The sequence below is a fragment of the Lissotriton helveticus genome, chromosome 7 (genome assembly GCF_964261635.1).
Source record: "Lissotriton helveticus chromosome 7, aLisHel1.1, whole genome shotgun sequence".
NCBI lineage: Eukaryota > Metazoa > Chordata > Amphibia > Caudata > Salamandridae > Lissotriton > Lissotriton helveticus.
The window spans coordinates 99,501,320-99,520,021 of NC_136068.1; the positions used below are offsets into that span (position 1 = coordinate 99,501,320).

At 44.8% G+C, this 18,702-nt stretch overlaps 1 protein-coding gene across 1 annotated transcript in view; it reads right to left on the reverse strand.

Moving 5' to 3' along the window:
• Positions 1-1,648: 1,648 nt before the first annotated feature.
• GATA5 (GATA binding protein 5) overlaps positions 1,649-18,702 on the reverse strand; it is a 104,703-nt gene continuing 87,649 nt past the window's right edge. The window contains exons 4-7 of the mRNA XM_078651607.1: positions 18,414-18,539; positions 14,629-14,710; positions 11,039-11,163; positions 1,649-3,254 (exon numbers count right to left, since the gene is read on the reverse strand). Coding sequence (XP_078507733.1) covers positions 3,102-3,254; positions 11,039-11,163; positions 14,629-14,710; positions 18,414-18,539 — 486 coding nt within the window. The 3' untranslated portion in view covers positions 1,649-3,101. The remainder of the gene's footprint in view (positions 3,255-11,038; positions 11,164-14,628; positions 14,711-18,413; positions 18,540-18,702) is intronic.

An 18,702-nucleotide genomic window follows, 5' to 3' on the forward strand; every position in this document is an offset into this window, starting at 1 on the left:
GTGCAGCTCCGGACTGAGAACCAAAACCGGCCCTGGCAAAGTGCTCGGCCGACCCCCTGGGGGTGCGACCGACTCACCGCGCTCGAACCCTGGTCCCCTGCAGCCGATTAGGCGCTGCCGTGGGACGCACTGGCGGGGCCGGTTTTCGGCCGATTTTGTTACAGGGACAATTTTGCACCACCCTTGCGGCGCACCGGGAGATTGCCGGGTGCCCGCAACGGCCAGTCCGGGCCTGGCAGAGTGTAAAATCTGTTACACAATCCAAATGAGCAGAGTAAAGGAGCAAATGAGAGGAGGTTTTGTTGTGATGAAGATGAACCTGCTTAGGGTTGAACCAGGCAATGCCTGAGGGTGAAGAGGATACATATCCCCATGATCATCAGGAAGATCTCTGCAGGGCGTTTCTGATGATGATACAAACATTTATTGGTGCTTTTGCTTAGAACGCAGCTCTTGTAGATTTTGAAACCTCTCAATTGAGTACAAAGAAGGAAGGCTTCCTTACCAAAAAATTACCTCATGTCAGCTCCCCCTGTGATTGCCCTCCTGTTCAGCTTATCCGCAGTCCACTACCCTCAGCTGCCTTCGGTTTTGTGCCTCCTCTGCTGGTTTTCTGCTTGTTTTTTTGCCTTTCTTCTGCTTGGTTTTCTGTCTCTTCTCTGCTCGCTCCTGCCCTCTATTCTGCCTTTTTCTGCCCAGTTCTGACCTTTATTTTGCCTATTTCTGCTCATTTCTGATCTTAATTTTGCCTCTTTCTGCCCATTTCTGCCTTTATTCTCCCTCTTTCTGTTTGTTTCTGTCCTTTATTTTGCCTCTTTCTGCCCGGATCTGACCTTTATCCTGATGTCGCATCCACAGAGCCCAGATATCCCTAGCGGTGGTAGGGCTGCACTATACAAATGCTGATTGATTGCTGATTAATATCTTCTTAATACTTGGTTAACATTCATTTATGCAATTTCAATGCTTAGCTTTCTATGTGTACCTGGCACAGCTCTTTGATGTAATTTCTTATTCTCCAACTTAGATCCCAAACGTTTTGTGGTTCTTAATGACTAAATAGGCACTTTACTTTATTTCTGAAGATTCTTGTTCAACACTTAGAGCCATATTTCTTCGTAAGCAACATGCTTTTCCGAGCACAAACCACTCTTCAAGCTCAATTGTATCACCTACCAAGCCATCAGAAATGGCACCACAAGTTTTTTGGCTAACAAACGAAGCACCGCTTTCTGATACAGCCACATCAGGAGCCATGGCATCTCTATAGACTACAGACAAAAAGGATAAGAAGGCAAAAAACCATTATGCAGGTCTTCCATATTTTTGCACACAGGATCTGATTGACATCAGAAAAGATCCAATCCTCTTGCAATTTTGATGTGTGATAAATAAATCTCTGAAGGCATCCCTCCAGGGAACACCCAATCCTTGCCCAAGGAAGCAGATTTACTCCCAAGTAATTTTTATAACATATTGTGCAATAAGTCCCAGAAGTATAAATTCACCCTTTAGAATTCCAAAGGTGAATTTGAACTCCTCAGACAATTTATATTCATGAGTTCATTCAGGACCCATTGTCCTTTTACCTTATTTATTATGTTCAGTGTTGTTACATACATGCACAAATAAAGAAGAATTCCAGAAATTATTTAAAAGAATATTTATTTATGCCCAAACCAATAAAAATATCAAAAGGCAAATCTGTTAACATTCTTAATAAAATTAAATTACTTCATGACATATTATTGGTCTTTATTGGAAAGTGAAATAAATTGCACTTATAAAAAGTAGTCATAGAATGAAATCATTACAAAATTGGTGGGTGAAATTCATGGCGGGAAGTAAAAGTGGGTGCAGATTTGAAACTAAACTCTCAGACTCAGACTTTACCAGGAGGTTTGGGATCCAGACGACTGGGGATTAAGCAGTGTGGGAGTCTCAGGAGTGTGGGGGCTTTAGGAGTTTAGAGGCTGAGGAGGCTTGTGGGTTTTAGGATTTTGTTTCCTGAATGTTGGGTTCTCACGAAGGTTGGGTTCTCAATGGTGGTCTCAGGAGGTTGGGGTCATGGACAGTGGGGGCCAGGAGTGGCAGGGATTTCTAAAGTATGTGCGACTCAGGAGGGTGGGGTCTCAGGCGGATGGTGGTCCGAAAGTATGGGTGTGTGGGGAGAAGGTTATGGGTGGGTTTGGGCCACAGGAACCAGGGAGTCTTGGATAGGGTCGCTGGAGCATAGGAGTTTGGTGGAGGTTGCCAGGGGATTAGGGGTCTCAGTGGGTCTCCATTGGGTTTACTGTACAGGCCCCAAATACACCTGTTGTCGGCTCTCGAGTGAGAGGCTTGTTTTTGTTCTGAGAGTAAGTGGCCGGATCCTGATGACATTTATTTAAATAAACTATAATACTACATTGCATAGTGATCAACAAAGAAAGCCACCCAAGTGGCATCACTTTCCTATTCATCAAAAAGTATGCTTTCACCCACACACCATTTGATTCCATTAATATGTACATTGCCACTGGAAATTTGCATGAGGTCATTGGTGAGCTGTAGACTCTGGAAAGTTCTCAGAGGCCTCGAAGGCTGGAATACGCAAGCAGAGTTGGCAAATCTCAGGGTGAAGATACACTCTGGCTAGTGTGAGGTTTGCTACACCTTTTCCATTTTATTACGATGATGTGAACACATTTTTCTATGGTGAAAAAGGAACCCTTTGAGAAAGCCCTCTGAGAAAAGAGGTGCCCAACTTGTCTCTTTCAAGGAAGTCGAGACCCAAAGAGTTGTGAAAATAGAACTTCACTGGTTGCTGCAAACCCTGGCCAAGCTGTCAAACCATGTCCCAGATTCATCTGTTTTGAAGTATCACATTTCACTTTGTCCCCGACAGTCCTAGCAGCTGTTGAGTCATATCCCAGTGGCTGTCGAGTTGACGATCCAAGCAGCTCTTGCGTTGACGTTCTCAACCACCGCTGAGTCCCAGTCGCTGTTGAATCTAAAACCCCATGGCTATTCATTCGGCAGTCCCAGCAGCTCTTGACTTGTGCTCGCTCTTTCACAGGAAAGGCAGTGCTTGTGACAAACAGTCTTGTAAAGGCAATGTCTTACGCTAAAGCCAGTGCACACCAGGACTCCTGACGCAAAGGGACGCTAAATCCAGACTGATGATTCATTGGCGTGGAGGTGAAGATATATTCATCGGGAATGAACTTCAACTCTGGGGGACCATTTGCAAGGTCATCTGCATGGGTCTGACCCTAAGGAAGAAAAGCACAAAGAGACAGGGTTTAGACTCAGCGCAGAGGGATACAACTTCTCGGACTATACAGACAACAATCTACATCAATGACAAAGAAAGCAAAAACCATGTAAAATAATTTGGGGGATGGATCTTTAAGCAGTATCTCGCGGGGTTTGTGGGGTAGACTAGTACCAGTCTGAAATTCCCTTATTTTTAAATATGGCCAAATATGTGAAGATGGTATGACTGTTTGACTTTCTGTAAGGTGTTATTTGGATCCTACAATAAAATCTATTCTATTCTATTCTCGGATTTATAAAAGCGCATGACTACCCACAAGGGCCACCCATTGCTATCCAGTAGCTACTGTTAGTAGATCATGTCCAGAGAGCACTTGGATGGAGGTAAGAAACAGAGTTATATACCCGAGGGTGCTTGTGCATTGAATCAGTGTTCAACCGTGTGTTCGTTGAAGAGTATGGCAAAATTGATGGATGTCCCGAGCTGCCGTGTCAATCTATTTACCGTTCAAGAAGAGGACTAGTATTTTCTATATAGCTCAGTTCCCAAGGTCGTCATTCATGGCTCATCTATTCCCCTTATTTAGTTAAATAATCTTAAAAATAAGCTTCAATGGATTTTTGCTCCTGTGTGCACATGCAAGCACAATGAGTAGTTTAATTTAATGCTATGGAGATTCAATTCAGGCAGCTTTTGATACCTTCTCTCTGGCTGGAGAGACCCCTGACAGGCAGAGGAATTGGAGCCCCCGAACTTTCTAGGGTGGCGAACAGTAACAATATCACACATCCAGGGGTATTTTGGATCAGCAAAGGAATGGTTGTTTCACAATGTCTCTCAGTGATCTGAGAAGTTGGATTGTAACTTCTGCACACAGTTAAGACATGCTAAAGCAATCTAGACTGGAAGCAACAACTCTTTGGAGCAGAGTAAAGGGGCGTTTAAGAGAACAGATTTACAGAAGATCACACATTATTTATCTATCGCTTCAACTGCTCTGAAGAATTCCTTCAGTAAGATTATTACTGCTAAACATTCTTTATTTTAGATCAGTTCTTTTTAATACATTTGTGATCCTTGATTTAATTTTGTCCATTTGTTTGTTTCTTCATTGGTGATTATGCACAGCCTGCCACTTGCAAACTACTTCTCAGTGCCTCAGAAAACAAGCATTAGAAATGCAATATGTCTCTCATTTCTTTGTTAGAGCTATTGGCATAGCTCAACAGCCACTGGACAGAATTTGCCGCTTTGCAGGTGCCACACAGAGCATTGCTCCGTGAAACGGCCTGAAAGCCTAAATCGATGTTGATAGCATACAAAATAAAAAGGCAGATCAGGATGACCAGGAGGAGCTCCAGACATATTTGGATGGCTAACTCAAGCAAACAATGAGTGAAATTGCCTGGGCGTGACCCTAGCATGCACAGGCGGGAGAATCAGACCCAAATGCACCAATAAAAACCCTCTATTTCTAAATGGCACAACAACGAACAAATAGCAATTCATGGGTATGCCAAAAGCAGATAGAGGAGAAAACAACAGAAGGACTTTGATTGGCTGTGGCATCTGATAGCCATGTGATTGAGGAGGGTTCTAAGCATCGCCTTAGCGCTCTAGTGTCTATTGAGGCTGGCTACAAGTAGAGGCACTGGGCGGCCGTCAGTGGATTGCTTGTTGTGGTAAATTTGAACTCGTACTAGGGCACTTTATTTTCTACTGCTGCTAACATGCCTTATGTTGCACTTCTGTTAACAGACTTGCTGTTCTTTTTTTTTTTTTTTTAATGATGGGCAAAGTTTGAGGCAAGTGAAAGTCTCTTTATTAGGTGCAATAAGAAGCTAGAAAGGTTGTTTTCTTCAAGAGGCAAAAAAGGGCAGAGACAGCCCTTTACATCTGCAGGTCTGCATCATGCCTGCTGAAGCAGCAGGTGAAGGGATGGAGCATCACATTGCTGCGCTGGGCTGCGCTGGGCTTTAAACACCCCCTTCCTTCCTTTGAAGACCGCCCACAAACGCCCACGAACCAAGACTTGATGCTATTTTGTAATGATTTTTAAAGTGTTTTTTTTATCTTTGTGAGGTCGCCTGTCAGCACGACTCCGAGGACGCTTTGTTCTTATTCCACATCGTTTTGAGGGCTTTTAATAGCTTGGGGGCTTGTTTTAAAAAAACTGAGGAGGAAGGAAGCAGGATGTTGATCAGCAGTGGTTTCTGATACTCAAGTGGTTGGGGACGGTTCTAAGCACCATTTTGGTCAGCGCTCTAGTGTCAATGGAGGCTGGCTGCAAAAGCAGGGGTGGAGTGCAGCAATGCAGCGGTCGCATATACCGGGCGTGCCGCTGGCACGCCAAAGGCACACCAAAGGCAAGTCCGTCTACACCCGCCCGCGCATGAACAGAGCCAAGGGGCCAGGAACCCTGGTCCTCACAGGCTAATATCAATATGTTATACTAAAAGCGATCTAAAAGTACCAACACCCTGACCTTGTCGGAATGGGTCCTTAAATCTGGGGAATTTGGACAATAGATGCGGGCACTGCGGCTTTGCACTGTCAACCCTCTTGTCCATAGCAATTACTATTAATCAGAACAGAGCGCTCTCAGAACAGGATCCGTTCACATTTCTCTCCTTGAGCTGTAGGTCGCTGGCTAAGCATAAGATTGAAATACATGATTGGTGGAGGAACTTAGGCCAGATGCAGTTTCCTTAACCGGCACATGACTAAATGAGGATTCCTCCCCCAATATACTCCAGGCCATTCCGAAAAGTTACACGGCTGTTAGGCAAGATATGCTACAACCGAGAGGGGAAGGAATTGGCATTACTTTTTTTAAATTATCTTAAATGCTCTCTTTCTGACCTAGCTCCTGAAGGTTGTGATGCTTCATTTTTCGCCTTGACTCTCTCCAAAAATTTGCAGTGTCAGGAGTTCTTATCTATTGCCCTCTGGGGCCGGCATCTAGCTTTGCTACCTTACTAGCAGACACTATCCCACCTCATAATACAGTACTCCAACCTGATGGTATAGGCGATTTTAATATTCATTTTGATGACCTGAGCTGCCAAATTTCTTATGCTTTACTGTGTGATCTAACATTTTTACAGCTTTATTAGTGAATATCTATTCCCACACATAAATGATGTCATATTCTTGAGCCCCTATCAACCAATATGGGAACAATGGAAGTTTGTACGCCCATTCCAGATGTGTGGTTAGATCATTTGGCCATCCCTATAAATCTATTTGGTGTAAGGACACCATCGATCCTTCCCCTTGCCCCCGTATGGGCCGTAAATGGTCTAAAGTTACTCCGGAAAGGCTCAAGCAGGTTTTGGAAAATAATAGCTTGACCCTGGATCCTAATGTAAGTAAAGCTAGTACCCAGCTGGATAGCTGGTTAAGAGACGCTCTTGACCAGATGGTCCCCCTGGTAGACCGGAAGACAAAAGCCCAGCGACAGGGTGGTTTAACGCGGAACTATTTTTGGTTAAAACATTTTTTAAAGAGTCTTGAGCACCACTGGGGAACAACTATGACCCCCTGTGTTAGGGCGAACTACAAATTGGCTCTAAAAACATACCTTCTGCTTATCGCTCAAACACAGCGGATATATTATTTGCAGAATATCTCAGCTTCTAATAACTCATCACAGGAAGTCTTCCAGACTGTAAACACTCCTATATCATTATCTTCTGTGGTACCCTCTTCTCTGCCCTCTGAAGAGAGTTGAAATGTACTTGTTTCCTTTTTGAGGAAAAAGTTGAGAAAATCTACCTCTCCTTTCCTTTTTGTTTTTTTGTAAATACTTTTTAGTTGATTTTAATTGCACGCAAGTATTAGACAGTTCCATTAGCTATTAAAATCCACATAAGAGTTTGTACATGCATTTTAGTACCTTATTATTTCAGCTGTAGGCATTGTCACCGTTTATCGCTGTATCTACTTCTCCTTTCCTATATAAGCCAGATGTCACCACATTGAAGATGTGGGCTGATTCACCAGTCACTAGCATTAAGCTAGAACAATTTTGTCCCTTATCATCTACAGAACTGACTGCTCTCTGCTCTAATATTAAATCTGGCTCACTGGCGGATGTCATCTCCCCCACCATTTGGGAACAGGGTTGCAAGATTATCCAATCTGCTGTTTGTGAAGTGATTAATCTCTCCATGTCCTCTGGCTATGTTCCTCAACAATGGAAACATGCCATGGTGGTTCCTCTGTTGAAATAAAATACATGTTTGGTCCTGTCTAGGCCTGATAATTATCTACCTATATCATTCTTGCCTCTCTTTAGCAAATTGGCAGATAAACATGTGAATAGGCACCTCTCCAGTTTTTTGGAAGATAATATGCTCCTGTTCAAAACTCAATCAGGCTTTTGTCCATCTTACAGCACAGAGTCTGCTATGTTGCTAGCCTCTGAATCTGCTAGGTGGATTATGGATGAGGGCTAGAGAACAGCCTTTCTCATGCTGGACCTCAATGTGGCCATATTTAGTACTGTATCTCATAATATTTTAATTAAGCAGCTTTGGAGCAGTGGCATTAGTGGCAAATGCATGGCTATGGCTGTATTCCTTTTTGCAGGAATGCACATTTCAGGTGACACAAAAACCCTTTCAGTCATCGATTCGTTCCCTGCAGCAAGGATGGATCATCATAGAACCCAACGCTTTTGAATACTTATATCAGTCCCATGGCTGCAATTATTGAGCAACAGGGTTTCACTATCATTTCATATGCTGATGACGCTCTGCTTGCCATCACCTTGGCTCACAGTAATGAAGAAGCAGCCTGCTCCCTTCGCACATGTCTGGCAGACATTGCTTTGTGGATGGTCCACAATTGCTTAAAACTTAACACTGGAAACTGAGGTTCTTGTATTAGGCAAACACATCAATATCTGGTCCAATGCTTGGTGGCCAGACACTTTTGGTCCTTTACCAGCTCCCAACGTCAAGAATTTGATCATCTGACTTGATGAGAAACTCTCCTTTGATGCCCAAATCACTGCCCTTGCAGGCAAGTGTCTTCGAATGTTGAGATCTCTGAAAAAAGTTCATAATTTTCTCCTAGAGTATGCTCAGCATACAGTAATTCAGGCTCTAGTCATATCCCGTTTGGATTACTGCAATGTTCTTAATTTGGGGTCACCCAAACGCGATTGAACATACTCCAATCAGTGCAGAATGTGGCAGCACGGACACTGCTTGGAGTTCCAAGATGAGCTTCTATCAGCACCACACTTAAGAAGTCACACTGGCTGTCGGTGAAACAGAGAGTCACTTTCAAGTATCTCTGTTACTGTTTTATGGCACTGTTCAGTTAAGGCCCAGCCTTTGCAAGCTATGGTTACCCCTCATGCTCTAACACGTTATCCTAGGTCGGCTGCTGCTAAATGGGCCACAGTTTCAACATTTAAAAAAACCAAAAATTGGTGGTTGCACTTCAAGTTATTTTGACCCTGAAAGCTGGAACTCACTACCATTGGAACTCTGGATGGCCCCCTTTGTGGGGAGTTTTAGAAAAAATCAGAAAACTTGTCTATTTGGATTTCGCTTCTCGTTGGGAATGCCTCTTGGTGTTCCTTTGGTTACCCAAGTAAACTGATCCACGGACTATCTAGGACAAGCCCTGTACCACCCGTGAAGTCTTTAATGCGATGGAGTTGGAAGCTACGATGAAAAATGTCATAAGATGCTGAGGGGTCTATCAGTATTAAAGCTGCGAGATGTGTATCATCAAGGGTTCCAAAGACCTCCTCAGATATGGTGATGAGTGTCCGCTGGTGGCTCTTGTTGGTCTAAATCCTGACTCTTCACGGCTCTTTATAGTTTTTTGTCTCAGTTGGTAGATTTAAGATGAAGCATTAGATGGACAGATCATTTGCATCCAAATTCTACTTGTCAGAGACCAAATCATGATGAAGTAATGAGTTAACATTGTAAGTTAGAATCAGATTGTGGTGGCACTTTGTTTTTTCATGCAATTAGCCGGACAAGGATACTTTTGAGGTGATAGAGCTTTGATAGTCCTTAGCTATTTTGGTCAAGGCTTCTACTGATGCAGGAAAGAGTTGAAAAGGTTGGTGTTGAGGTCTCATATGCATGGTCTGCTGTAGTTAAATGTCAATTGTTCCCGTGATTGACTCCACTTTATAAACAAAGAAACACAATAGGTCAGCAACCAGTTTTTGTGATGGGATCATTGTGTTTTTTGTTTCTGTAGGTATTGTGATATTTTTTTTAATTCTGGGTAATTTTGAAGTTTTGTTGCTTGCCTTGTCAGCCGTTTGTTGGAGAAGGCTTTGTCTCGTCTGATCGCCGCTTGCCCTTTAAGTGGAGTTTGCACAATATTTTGTTTGTATTAAACCAGGTTACCACTTTTAAGGTGTCTATGGCTCTTTGATATCTTTGAAGGAAAACAAGATCTTTGTTGAACTGCTGATTCACAGTTTTAATAACAGATGTAAACATTCTCTCCTTTAATGGGTTCTTATAAGTTCTTCAGTGACATTCTTCAGGCTCTTACCTGGGTGATGCATATGCTTCAGGTTGTTAGGCATATACTAAAAAAGATCTCACTTGAGACATTTTTGGAGTTTAGTGAAGGTTTGTCAGACCTCGATTGGAAACCACCTTACACAGACCTGTAACAATGCTGTACTGGTTTGCACTTCGGGTAATAGCTCTGTTTGTGCTGTGCCTTCTGCTAGAGTAAGTAGGCACATTCAAATGAATACATTCAGTGGTAGTTTGGCAGAGGTGATAATGGAGTAGGAATCAACAGTGTATTGGATACTGAGGAGTCTGCTCCAGAAATATGGCTTTGATGTGCAATAAGATGTTTTGTCAAGTTAAGAATACATTTATGTCTATAAAGGTAAGAGTTTTTTCTAAAGCTGCTGCCTGCAATTTTTAGCTAGCAATGGGCCCTGATTGCAATTAGAATGTTGTGGTTTTGTTTACCTTTCATGAGGATGCTCCTCAACACAAGGGGATATGTTGAAGCTCAGCAGAGACTTTTGATTAACCCCTTAGCTGCGGCGGCTATTCCGCCGCAGCGCTAAGGGGGAGGCGGGGCCGCGCGGCGCTCCCGTACTCATGACGGAACGGCTCCGTCACGGCCCTCGGGTGAGCTGTGCTTGTGACGGAACGGTTCCGTCACGGCCCCGCCTGCTCTTTAGAACGTCAGCGCAGGCACGGAATTCGCGCCCCGCATGCGTGGCGAGCGGACCGCGACGGAACCGTTCCATCACCAGCACAGCCCACCCGAGGCTCGTGACGGAACGGTTCCGTCACGAGCACACAAAGGGTTAATTGGCTGGGCAGGGGAGGGGTGGGGGCAGGCTCCAGGGTCTCCCTCAGCACAGTATCTTGACTTGATAGTTCCTGATTGTGTCCGAAGGGGGGACCCTCCATGTACCTAGAAGGGGGCCCCCTCAAGTTTTGTTACGCCACTGGATCTCTGAATAGAGGATAATGTGAAAATAATGACTCATGGGTTTGATTATTATTCCTGTGATATATTTGTTTGTGTGTGTTTGTATGTGGGTGCGTGTTTTTATCCTTGGTATTTTGTTATCTTAAATCGTGGCATGTGGTTGTATGTAACTTTGTTTGAGGTACTGCAAAGTTGTAGTGTGAAATCAGGGCACCACAAAGGCCCCCTGTGGATCCTTGCCTGAGAGAGAGAGACCCATGCTTTCCCTTAGAGTACTCCAGAGAGTTAACTAAAAGCCAGGACACACAGGATCATTTCTGTTTTCCTTACCTGTGATGATGGTACCATGCTATGCCCAGAGTATTGCGATGTGCCACTGGGCTCTGTCTTCACCACTGTGATGGTGTCGGAGTGCGTGACGGAGGCCGGGGAGTTTGTGGCTGATGTTGTTGGCCCTGCAAATAGAATAAATAGTAGCTTAGAAAAGCTGTGATACCCTTCGTGTTCAATTTTCCACCTACCTAACATATCTCAGATGTGTACCTTCTGTGTGCATACCTGAAAATAGGGCACCAGCCCATATGTTTTGGACAAGTGCTTACACAGAGAGGTTGTGGCAGCATCTTCTCTGTGTAAGCCCCTGTCTTGTAATTCATCCAGTGGCGGCTGGCAAAATTAATAAATGGTGCTGGCCACGGGGCCCTCCATCCAGTGCTCCTCTCCCCACACCGATCCTGGGGTGATGAGGAGCAGGAAGGAAAGGGAAGGACTTCATTCCAAGTGCAGCACAGATCCAACCAATCCTGGAGCTGCTCTCAGCATGAGAGCAGCTCCAGGATTGGTTGGAGCAGGCTAACCCAGCACTCATTTAGAGACTGTGTCAGCAATCACACTGCTGTTTCTCAGCCCTGGGATTCGTGGGCCTGAAATGCCGGATAGGTCGGCTGTAGACAGCTCGATAATCTGACATACACACTGAGCCCCGGGAGACATCATGCAATCTGCAGAAATCTGCCCTCCCACACCCTCACATTCGAGCAGGTTGGCTGCACACAGAATAATAAAATGGTAATGACCATTTTATTATTCTGTGTGTACCGCTGCGCCAGCAAATGGTGCGACACTCTTCCGCCCAAGAAAGGAACCTGCTGCTAAATGTATCCACCCCTACATGAGAAACCAGTAACCATAAAGAATGAAGAGGGTCTCCGTCCTGGAAATAGTAAACATGTTACATCACTGAGGATGCATCCTACAGACGGACACAGATTTGGAGAACATGCTACAAAATTCAGACACCTCTGCTATGATGAGATCCCTAGACAAACTGTGGTGGGAGAGTCCCCACTGACTATTTCTACCACTCTCCGCAACCACACCCTTTTGTGCCTAATATTCTTACAAGCATAGGTTTCCACTTCTACCCAGGCATAAACCTATTTGTCCACCACTCATCAATAGACACCACCCTTCACATCCATTAATCTTTCTGAGATCCAAAAAACACATCTGTCAGTCTCCCTGGGAACAAATCTCCCTCAAATCACTTTTCCCAGGCACAGCCCTCCATGTCCATCATTCTCACTGAAAAGGGCCCATCTCCACCCATTCTCCACAATCACAACCTTCTATGTCTATCACTCTGCCAAGTATCAACCATCCAAGTCCATCACTCTCCCAAAGCATGCCCTCCCAGGTCCATCACTCTCTCCCCACTCAAAACCCTTCACTCTCCTATGGCACCAGGTTCCTTGTCTACCATTCACTTCCGGCACATCCGCCACATCAGTCACTCGCTGTTGACATAACTCTTCACTTCCATTTCTCTCCTCTGACATAGCACTCCATGCCCATCTCTTTCTCCACGATTAACACTCCGTCTAACACTCTCCTCAAGTACAATCATCCACACCTAGCACTTTCCTCAAGCACAACCATAGTGAAGTTTGTGACTCTAAGTTCCTCAATTGACTGAAACGTGTCACCCTGGAAACGTCATTGCATCTCCCAGATCCCTACGCCAGTGCCTAATTTGAGCCGTGGTTTCCGGTGCTCGGCATTGGCACTTTATTGTCGGCACCAGCGCTTGCGACAGCCTGCCACAAGGTGGCACTGTCTAGCTAATTTAGAGATGACTACGACAGTAAATTATTAATGCTATATTCATTAACCACATCGATGATGATGACGGAACCGCTCCGTCATCAGCCGCGGTGGCGCTGTTCTGATGACGGAGAGGTTCCGTCATGGCCCGGTGCGCAGGTGCGTCGCCCGCCCGACGCACCTGCGCAGCGCTGATTTTGCGCCTGCACGGCGCGTTCTATTGAGCGGGCGGGGCAATGACAGAACCGCTCCGTCATCAGCACAGCTCACCCGAGGCTGGTGACGGAGCGGTTCCGTCACCAGCGTGTGAGCGCTGCGCGGCCCCCCGCCCCCTTAGCGCTGCGGCGGAATAGCCGCCGCAGCGAAGGAGTTAAAAATGACTATTACCTGCCTCCCAAGGCATTCTTATAGATTTGGGAGCCTGAAATAGTTCGAATTGTCACTCTTGTAGGAGTGTGGAGGTTAGTGGTTGTGTTGTTACTATTTTTATTGGCATCATGGCTGGGACAATGTTTGGTGCAAGCTGCAAATTACAAATTAAGCACTGCCCTAGGTAAACTATCTCCTAAACTTAGAAATCTTAAAAACCCTGAGAACCTACAGTTCTAATGTCCTATGTAAAAGCTGTACACTTTAATACAATTTTCTGCAACTACGAATCACATTAACTGTTCAATGTTGCATCCATAACTCTTTCCAAGTTACTGTTATTTAGCCATTTACTAACCAGTCTGCACTTTTCAGGAATGTTTCACCTTAAGATAATGTCTCTACATTTTCCAGAGTGTAATATCGTGATCGTTTGCCTTTCCAAAACTGCTCAAGAGAAATCTTAATTGTTGGAGCATTCTGGAGTTCAGCTGAAAAATGAAACTATTTCTTCTTGAGTGCCCAGGTATGGAAAATTCACCAAGAAATAAAAAAGTTACCTAGGACGAGATGGCATTGGAAGGCCGGTAGAGCTGAGATACAATCAGTCACATATAAATAACTGATTTGCAACAGCCCTTTCTGGTCTTTTAGAGACCGAGCAAGTCTGACTCGGCCTCCTCTGTACCAGCCTGCAGTTGACTGACTTTACAAGCCCTACTGGATTTGTAGTTATCATGATATGTGGCTGAATCTGCCTTAACCATGGCATTGTTTCAGAAGTCTGGCATAATGTGCAGCAGCGGCTCCTCAGCTATGGCGGAGGAGAGCTGCCCCACCTGCCAGCAGCCAAAAAAATTAAACAATGATATAATATCATTTTATTTTTTAACTCGGAGCCAAGGCTTGGGGGTGGAACCAGGGGATGACAGGGCGGTGGAGGATCGGTTGTACTGCTTTTCAGTGCTCATGACGGTCTGGCCGGCCGCCTGGGGCGCTCTCTCCAAAGTGAGCTGTGTTGCCGGGTTGGAGAGAGCAGGCACAGGCTCCAAGTCTAACTGGGAGCACAAATCATTGGTGTTCAGGCCAATCCTGATGCTGCTTTCAGCAGCATGAAAGGAGGTTCAGGATTGGCCGCATTGCACTCTGGGAGCCTGTGAGTACCTTCGAAAAAGCGCCGGGATGCTCCAAATGGAGTGGCCGTGCGCTATAGAAGCACAAATATAACATAACATAACATGTGCGTGCAGTGGAGAGGGGTGCGATGCAGCAGGTAAGTATTTTAAAAAAAACACATTTGTTTCATCATCCGTCCCCGCCCCACCCCGCCACTTTATCGACACACCAGCCACTACTAATGATGTGGCTGTTGCTGCTTTATCTTTCAGGGACAGTGGACTGCTAGGTTGAGACACCTCTGATCTTTGATAAGTAAAAGGTAAGCATACCTGAGGAGCTCTTGACGTTACTCTTTGGTTTCCGTTTCCTGGTCTGGATACTTTCCTTTTTCATGGCCAGTGGTCGTGGCACCTTGACACAAAAGAAAGAGGCGTTAGCATGGGCATTTAAGTGGCATGTGTGTGAGTCAGGTTTTACTGGTTTCGTGTTTTTGGCTACTCCCTTCTAGCAACATTTCCTTCCTTTCAGTGTGTGACTCGTGTATTGCTTGCTATTTACCCAGACCGCGTGGCTTCAAGGTTCTTGTCCTTCACTATGGGCTATTTACATCTCTTGCAGACCTTGGGATGGCCTAGTGGAGGCCTTCCAACAAAACTAGGCCTTGCGGGCCTTGGCGGGCTCGGTGGGTGGGGCCGGCATTTCTACAACATCAGGGCTTTGCAGAGCTTGAAGGAGACCATCCCACCCTAACAAACCCCAGTGGGCCTTGAAATTGACAGAGGAGGAATTTCCATCACACCAGGCCTCAGTGGGACTTGACAGATCTGGGAGGAGGCCTTCCTGCTACAGTGGACCCCACCAGACCTTGGCATAAGTTGGGCAAGTCCTTCACAAACGGTAGCGAAGGTACCATGTGCCCGAATACAAGCAAGGAAAATGGCCCCTCCAGTCCATGGAATGATTGGAAAAAAACTGTTTTATATAGAGCCCAATAGGCCCCTCACACCCCTGGGCCCAGGTGCAACTGCACCTTCTGCACTATTGGTCACTACGCAGATTGAATACTTAGAGACACGCGAATAGTACAGCCCTCTTCTCTTTAAGTGTTCTAAAAATTACAATAAGTGTATTTATGAGGCCTCACATGAGAGTTAGCTCAGTTGGGGACCGATGCAAAGTTCTCTGAATTATGTTACAGTCTGGCCTCTGGTGCCTAAGCAAGGTTGTCATCTGCAGGGATATTCCAGTCTGACGTCACTTCCCTTGAGTGTTGTAATAGTGATGGAAGAGCACGACCTTCCCTATTAAATGACACACACCCTTGGCAGATGGTGCGCACAGGCTCCATGCTATTATGTAAAATGTACTGTACACATCTTGGGCTCTGAACGCAGTCCAGTGGCGGCTCCTCCGTTATGTTGGAGCATTACCCCCGCTTATGAAAGCCAGCAGAGGCACGGACATAAATAAAATTATATTAAAATATTTTTCTTATCATTTTATTCTGCATCCTGCAGGCTGCCTGCCAGCCGAGGCAGAGGCGGGATCAGCCACAGTGACCGGCAGCAAGCACCAACGAGGAAGGGGACGTGGTGGGCACTGCTTAGTGCGCATGATTATTTGGCTGGCCTCAGAGGGCCAGCCAACCTGTCATGCGCACTTACACCTTCTCGAACTAGCTGTGTTGTACAGATGGGTGGAGAAACCAACACGGGAAACGGCCACTACAACGCGGCCGTTTCCACGAATACCTTCACCACGCATGCATTACAACGCATGCGTGGTTACTACGAAAGCCTTTACCACGCATACCTTTACTACAAGGTACGTAGTAAAGGCATGTGCGGTAAAGAATTTAAAAAAAAAGGGGCTTGGGAGGGTCTCCCCCCCAATAAAAAAAACTCACCAGAAGAAACGTCGAGATGTGCAGGAAAACGGCGTCGTTTAAGAGGAAACGGAAAGGAACTTCCGCTTCCTCTTAACGACGTCCGACGTCACCACGGAAGAAATCGAGTAAAAGGTTATGCGTAAAAAAAACATTCAGTTGTAACGCATGCGTGGTAAAGGCATGCGTTGCAACGGAATGCGTTGTAAGAACATACAACCAACCAACACAGGCTCCCAGTCAATGTTTGAGCACAGAACCGAGGCACTCAGACCAATCCCAGCGCTGCTCACATGCTGGGAATGCTATACCCAGTATGTGAGCAGTGCTGGGATTGGGAGCTGGGAGCCTGCACAGTGTGTGTGCAGCAGTTCCTGGAAGGAGGCAAGGATCGGGAGGAAGGCAGCAGCCAACGGAGCAGGTAAATGCTTTTTTTTTTTATTCTGTCTTTTTTATTTTGTTCCCCCTGCCCCACCCCACCACTTCACAGTACGGATGCCGTTGCAGGCTCCCAGGCTAGGACTACAGCGAATAATCTCAAGAACAACTCCTCACAGCCTCACCTAACCCCCCATTCATGGTTTTCGGTCAAAAGTTCAAGCCCGGAAGCCTGAAATTAAAAGTTTTTAAACTCAAAATTTTGAGGCAAAAGTTGAAATGCCTAATTGGAAAATAATGAAGTCTACGTGATTGTCAATTAGTTGAAAAGCCATAAAGTATAAATATTTTCCTTTTTTTCAAACATTACATTTTGTTGTCATAGGTAAAACCGTAAGCTAAGAGGTACCCTAACCAATCAATTCTTAACCTGTTGCTCAGTGGACCTCAGGGGGTCTGTAGTGCAACTCTACTGCTTTGAAATTTAAATATTATATCCAAATTTATAAAGTGTATATAAATAAAGAAGCAAAATCTGAAACTAGAAGTGCAAACAAATTCTGTAAATGAGAAGGAATTTTAAATTTGAGGCTAAAAATTAAGTTGGTATCCTTAGCTTGGTTTATGAGAGCAGTACAAGTGCATCAAAGAGAATATAATTTGGACGATGGGTAGCCTTGATAAAATTTAGAGACACTCCAATCATCTCATTAAAATTAAAAAATGTATTTTAATTTTTTTATATTTGTTTGTAAAATATATTATTTTATCATTTGTGTATTTTATTGATGAATACTTGTGTCTGTTTTTTTTTGCAGCCGCGGTCGGCAGTAGGAGTTCCTGCAGGGCAGTGACGTGGGGAGGGTGAGGGGGCAGGGTGGGAGTAGTAATGTATGGATTACAGAGTTTAACAGGTAAGTATACATATAAATAAATAAAACGAATTTCGCTGCACGCACTGCATCACCAAATGTGATGCAGTGCACGCAACAAAATTAGTTTATTTATTTATATGTTTACTTACATGTTAAACTCCGAAATCCATACATTACTACCCCCACCCTCCCCCTCCCCACGTCACCGCCCTGCAGGTACGCCTACTGCCGACCGCGACTGTTTTTTTGTGGTCCAAATCATCGAAACTGCTGATGCCGGGGTTCCCGGGTTTCAGTAATGACTAAGTGGGGGTCCACTGATTCCTATAACGATTCAGAGGTGGTCCCCGGCACCAGTAATGATTAAATGGGGGTCGACAAATTCAAAAAATTAAGAATCCCTGTCCTAAACCTTTCAGCAACCTCCTCACATTAATCCCTTTAATTTCCACACTCTGTAATGTATCCTAAACTAAACCACACCCCCTTATCCTTCTACTTGCCCCATTGCCAATTCGAACCCTAAACCTATACCTAACATGAACCGTATCGCACAGCCTATCATTAAACCTACCCTTTTAAATGTAACCCAACCATAACGCTAACAAGTACCCTATCCCCACGTCTAACAGTAACACTAACCCTATACCCAATCCTAAACAACACCTTATTCCTAACCCCTACCGTCTCCCTAACAAACACTATACATTCTGAAATGTGTTAAGGTGAACATATTTGAATCTTTTCATTTTTTAACAGAATCGGGTTTTTTTTAATTTAGAAACAAATTGCTTTATAATGAAGGTTTTTTCAAACTTTCAATTTCAAACTCTTGACTGAATGCAGTAAACTCCATGTACATTTCTATATGTCACAGATGGCACCCGCCTTCCCCAATTGGCTACATGTGGGGATTCCATGCAGCGCACATCTATCCCATGCAACGTTATTTAAGAATATAGAGTTAGTCACCTACCCCATGTAACTTCATATACAAGCCGCAAGCATTGCACACCGGCTCCCCTTCCGTATTGCGTCTCCATAGAGTGGTGGTGGTCGTGTGGCAGTTGGTGCAACAAAGACCAGCGCGTCGAGAGGAGGACTGTAAAAAGAAAGAAAGGACAAAGCATGTATCAGACTGGACCTTGGCCTTATTGAAGCAGTTTCTCAGATAGTCTACATGGAATAAATACTGAGGTATCAGGTTTCTAATTAAACCCTCAGGACTTCGGTACTTTAGGAGAAGATTGGGAATCCCACTATAT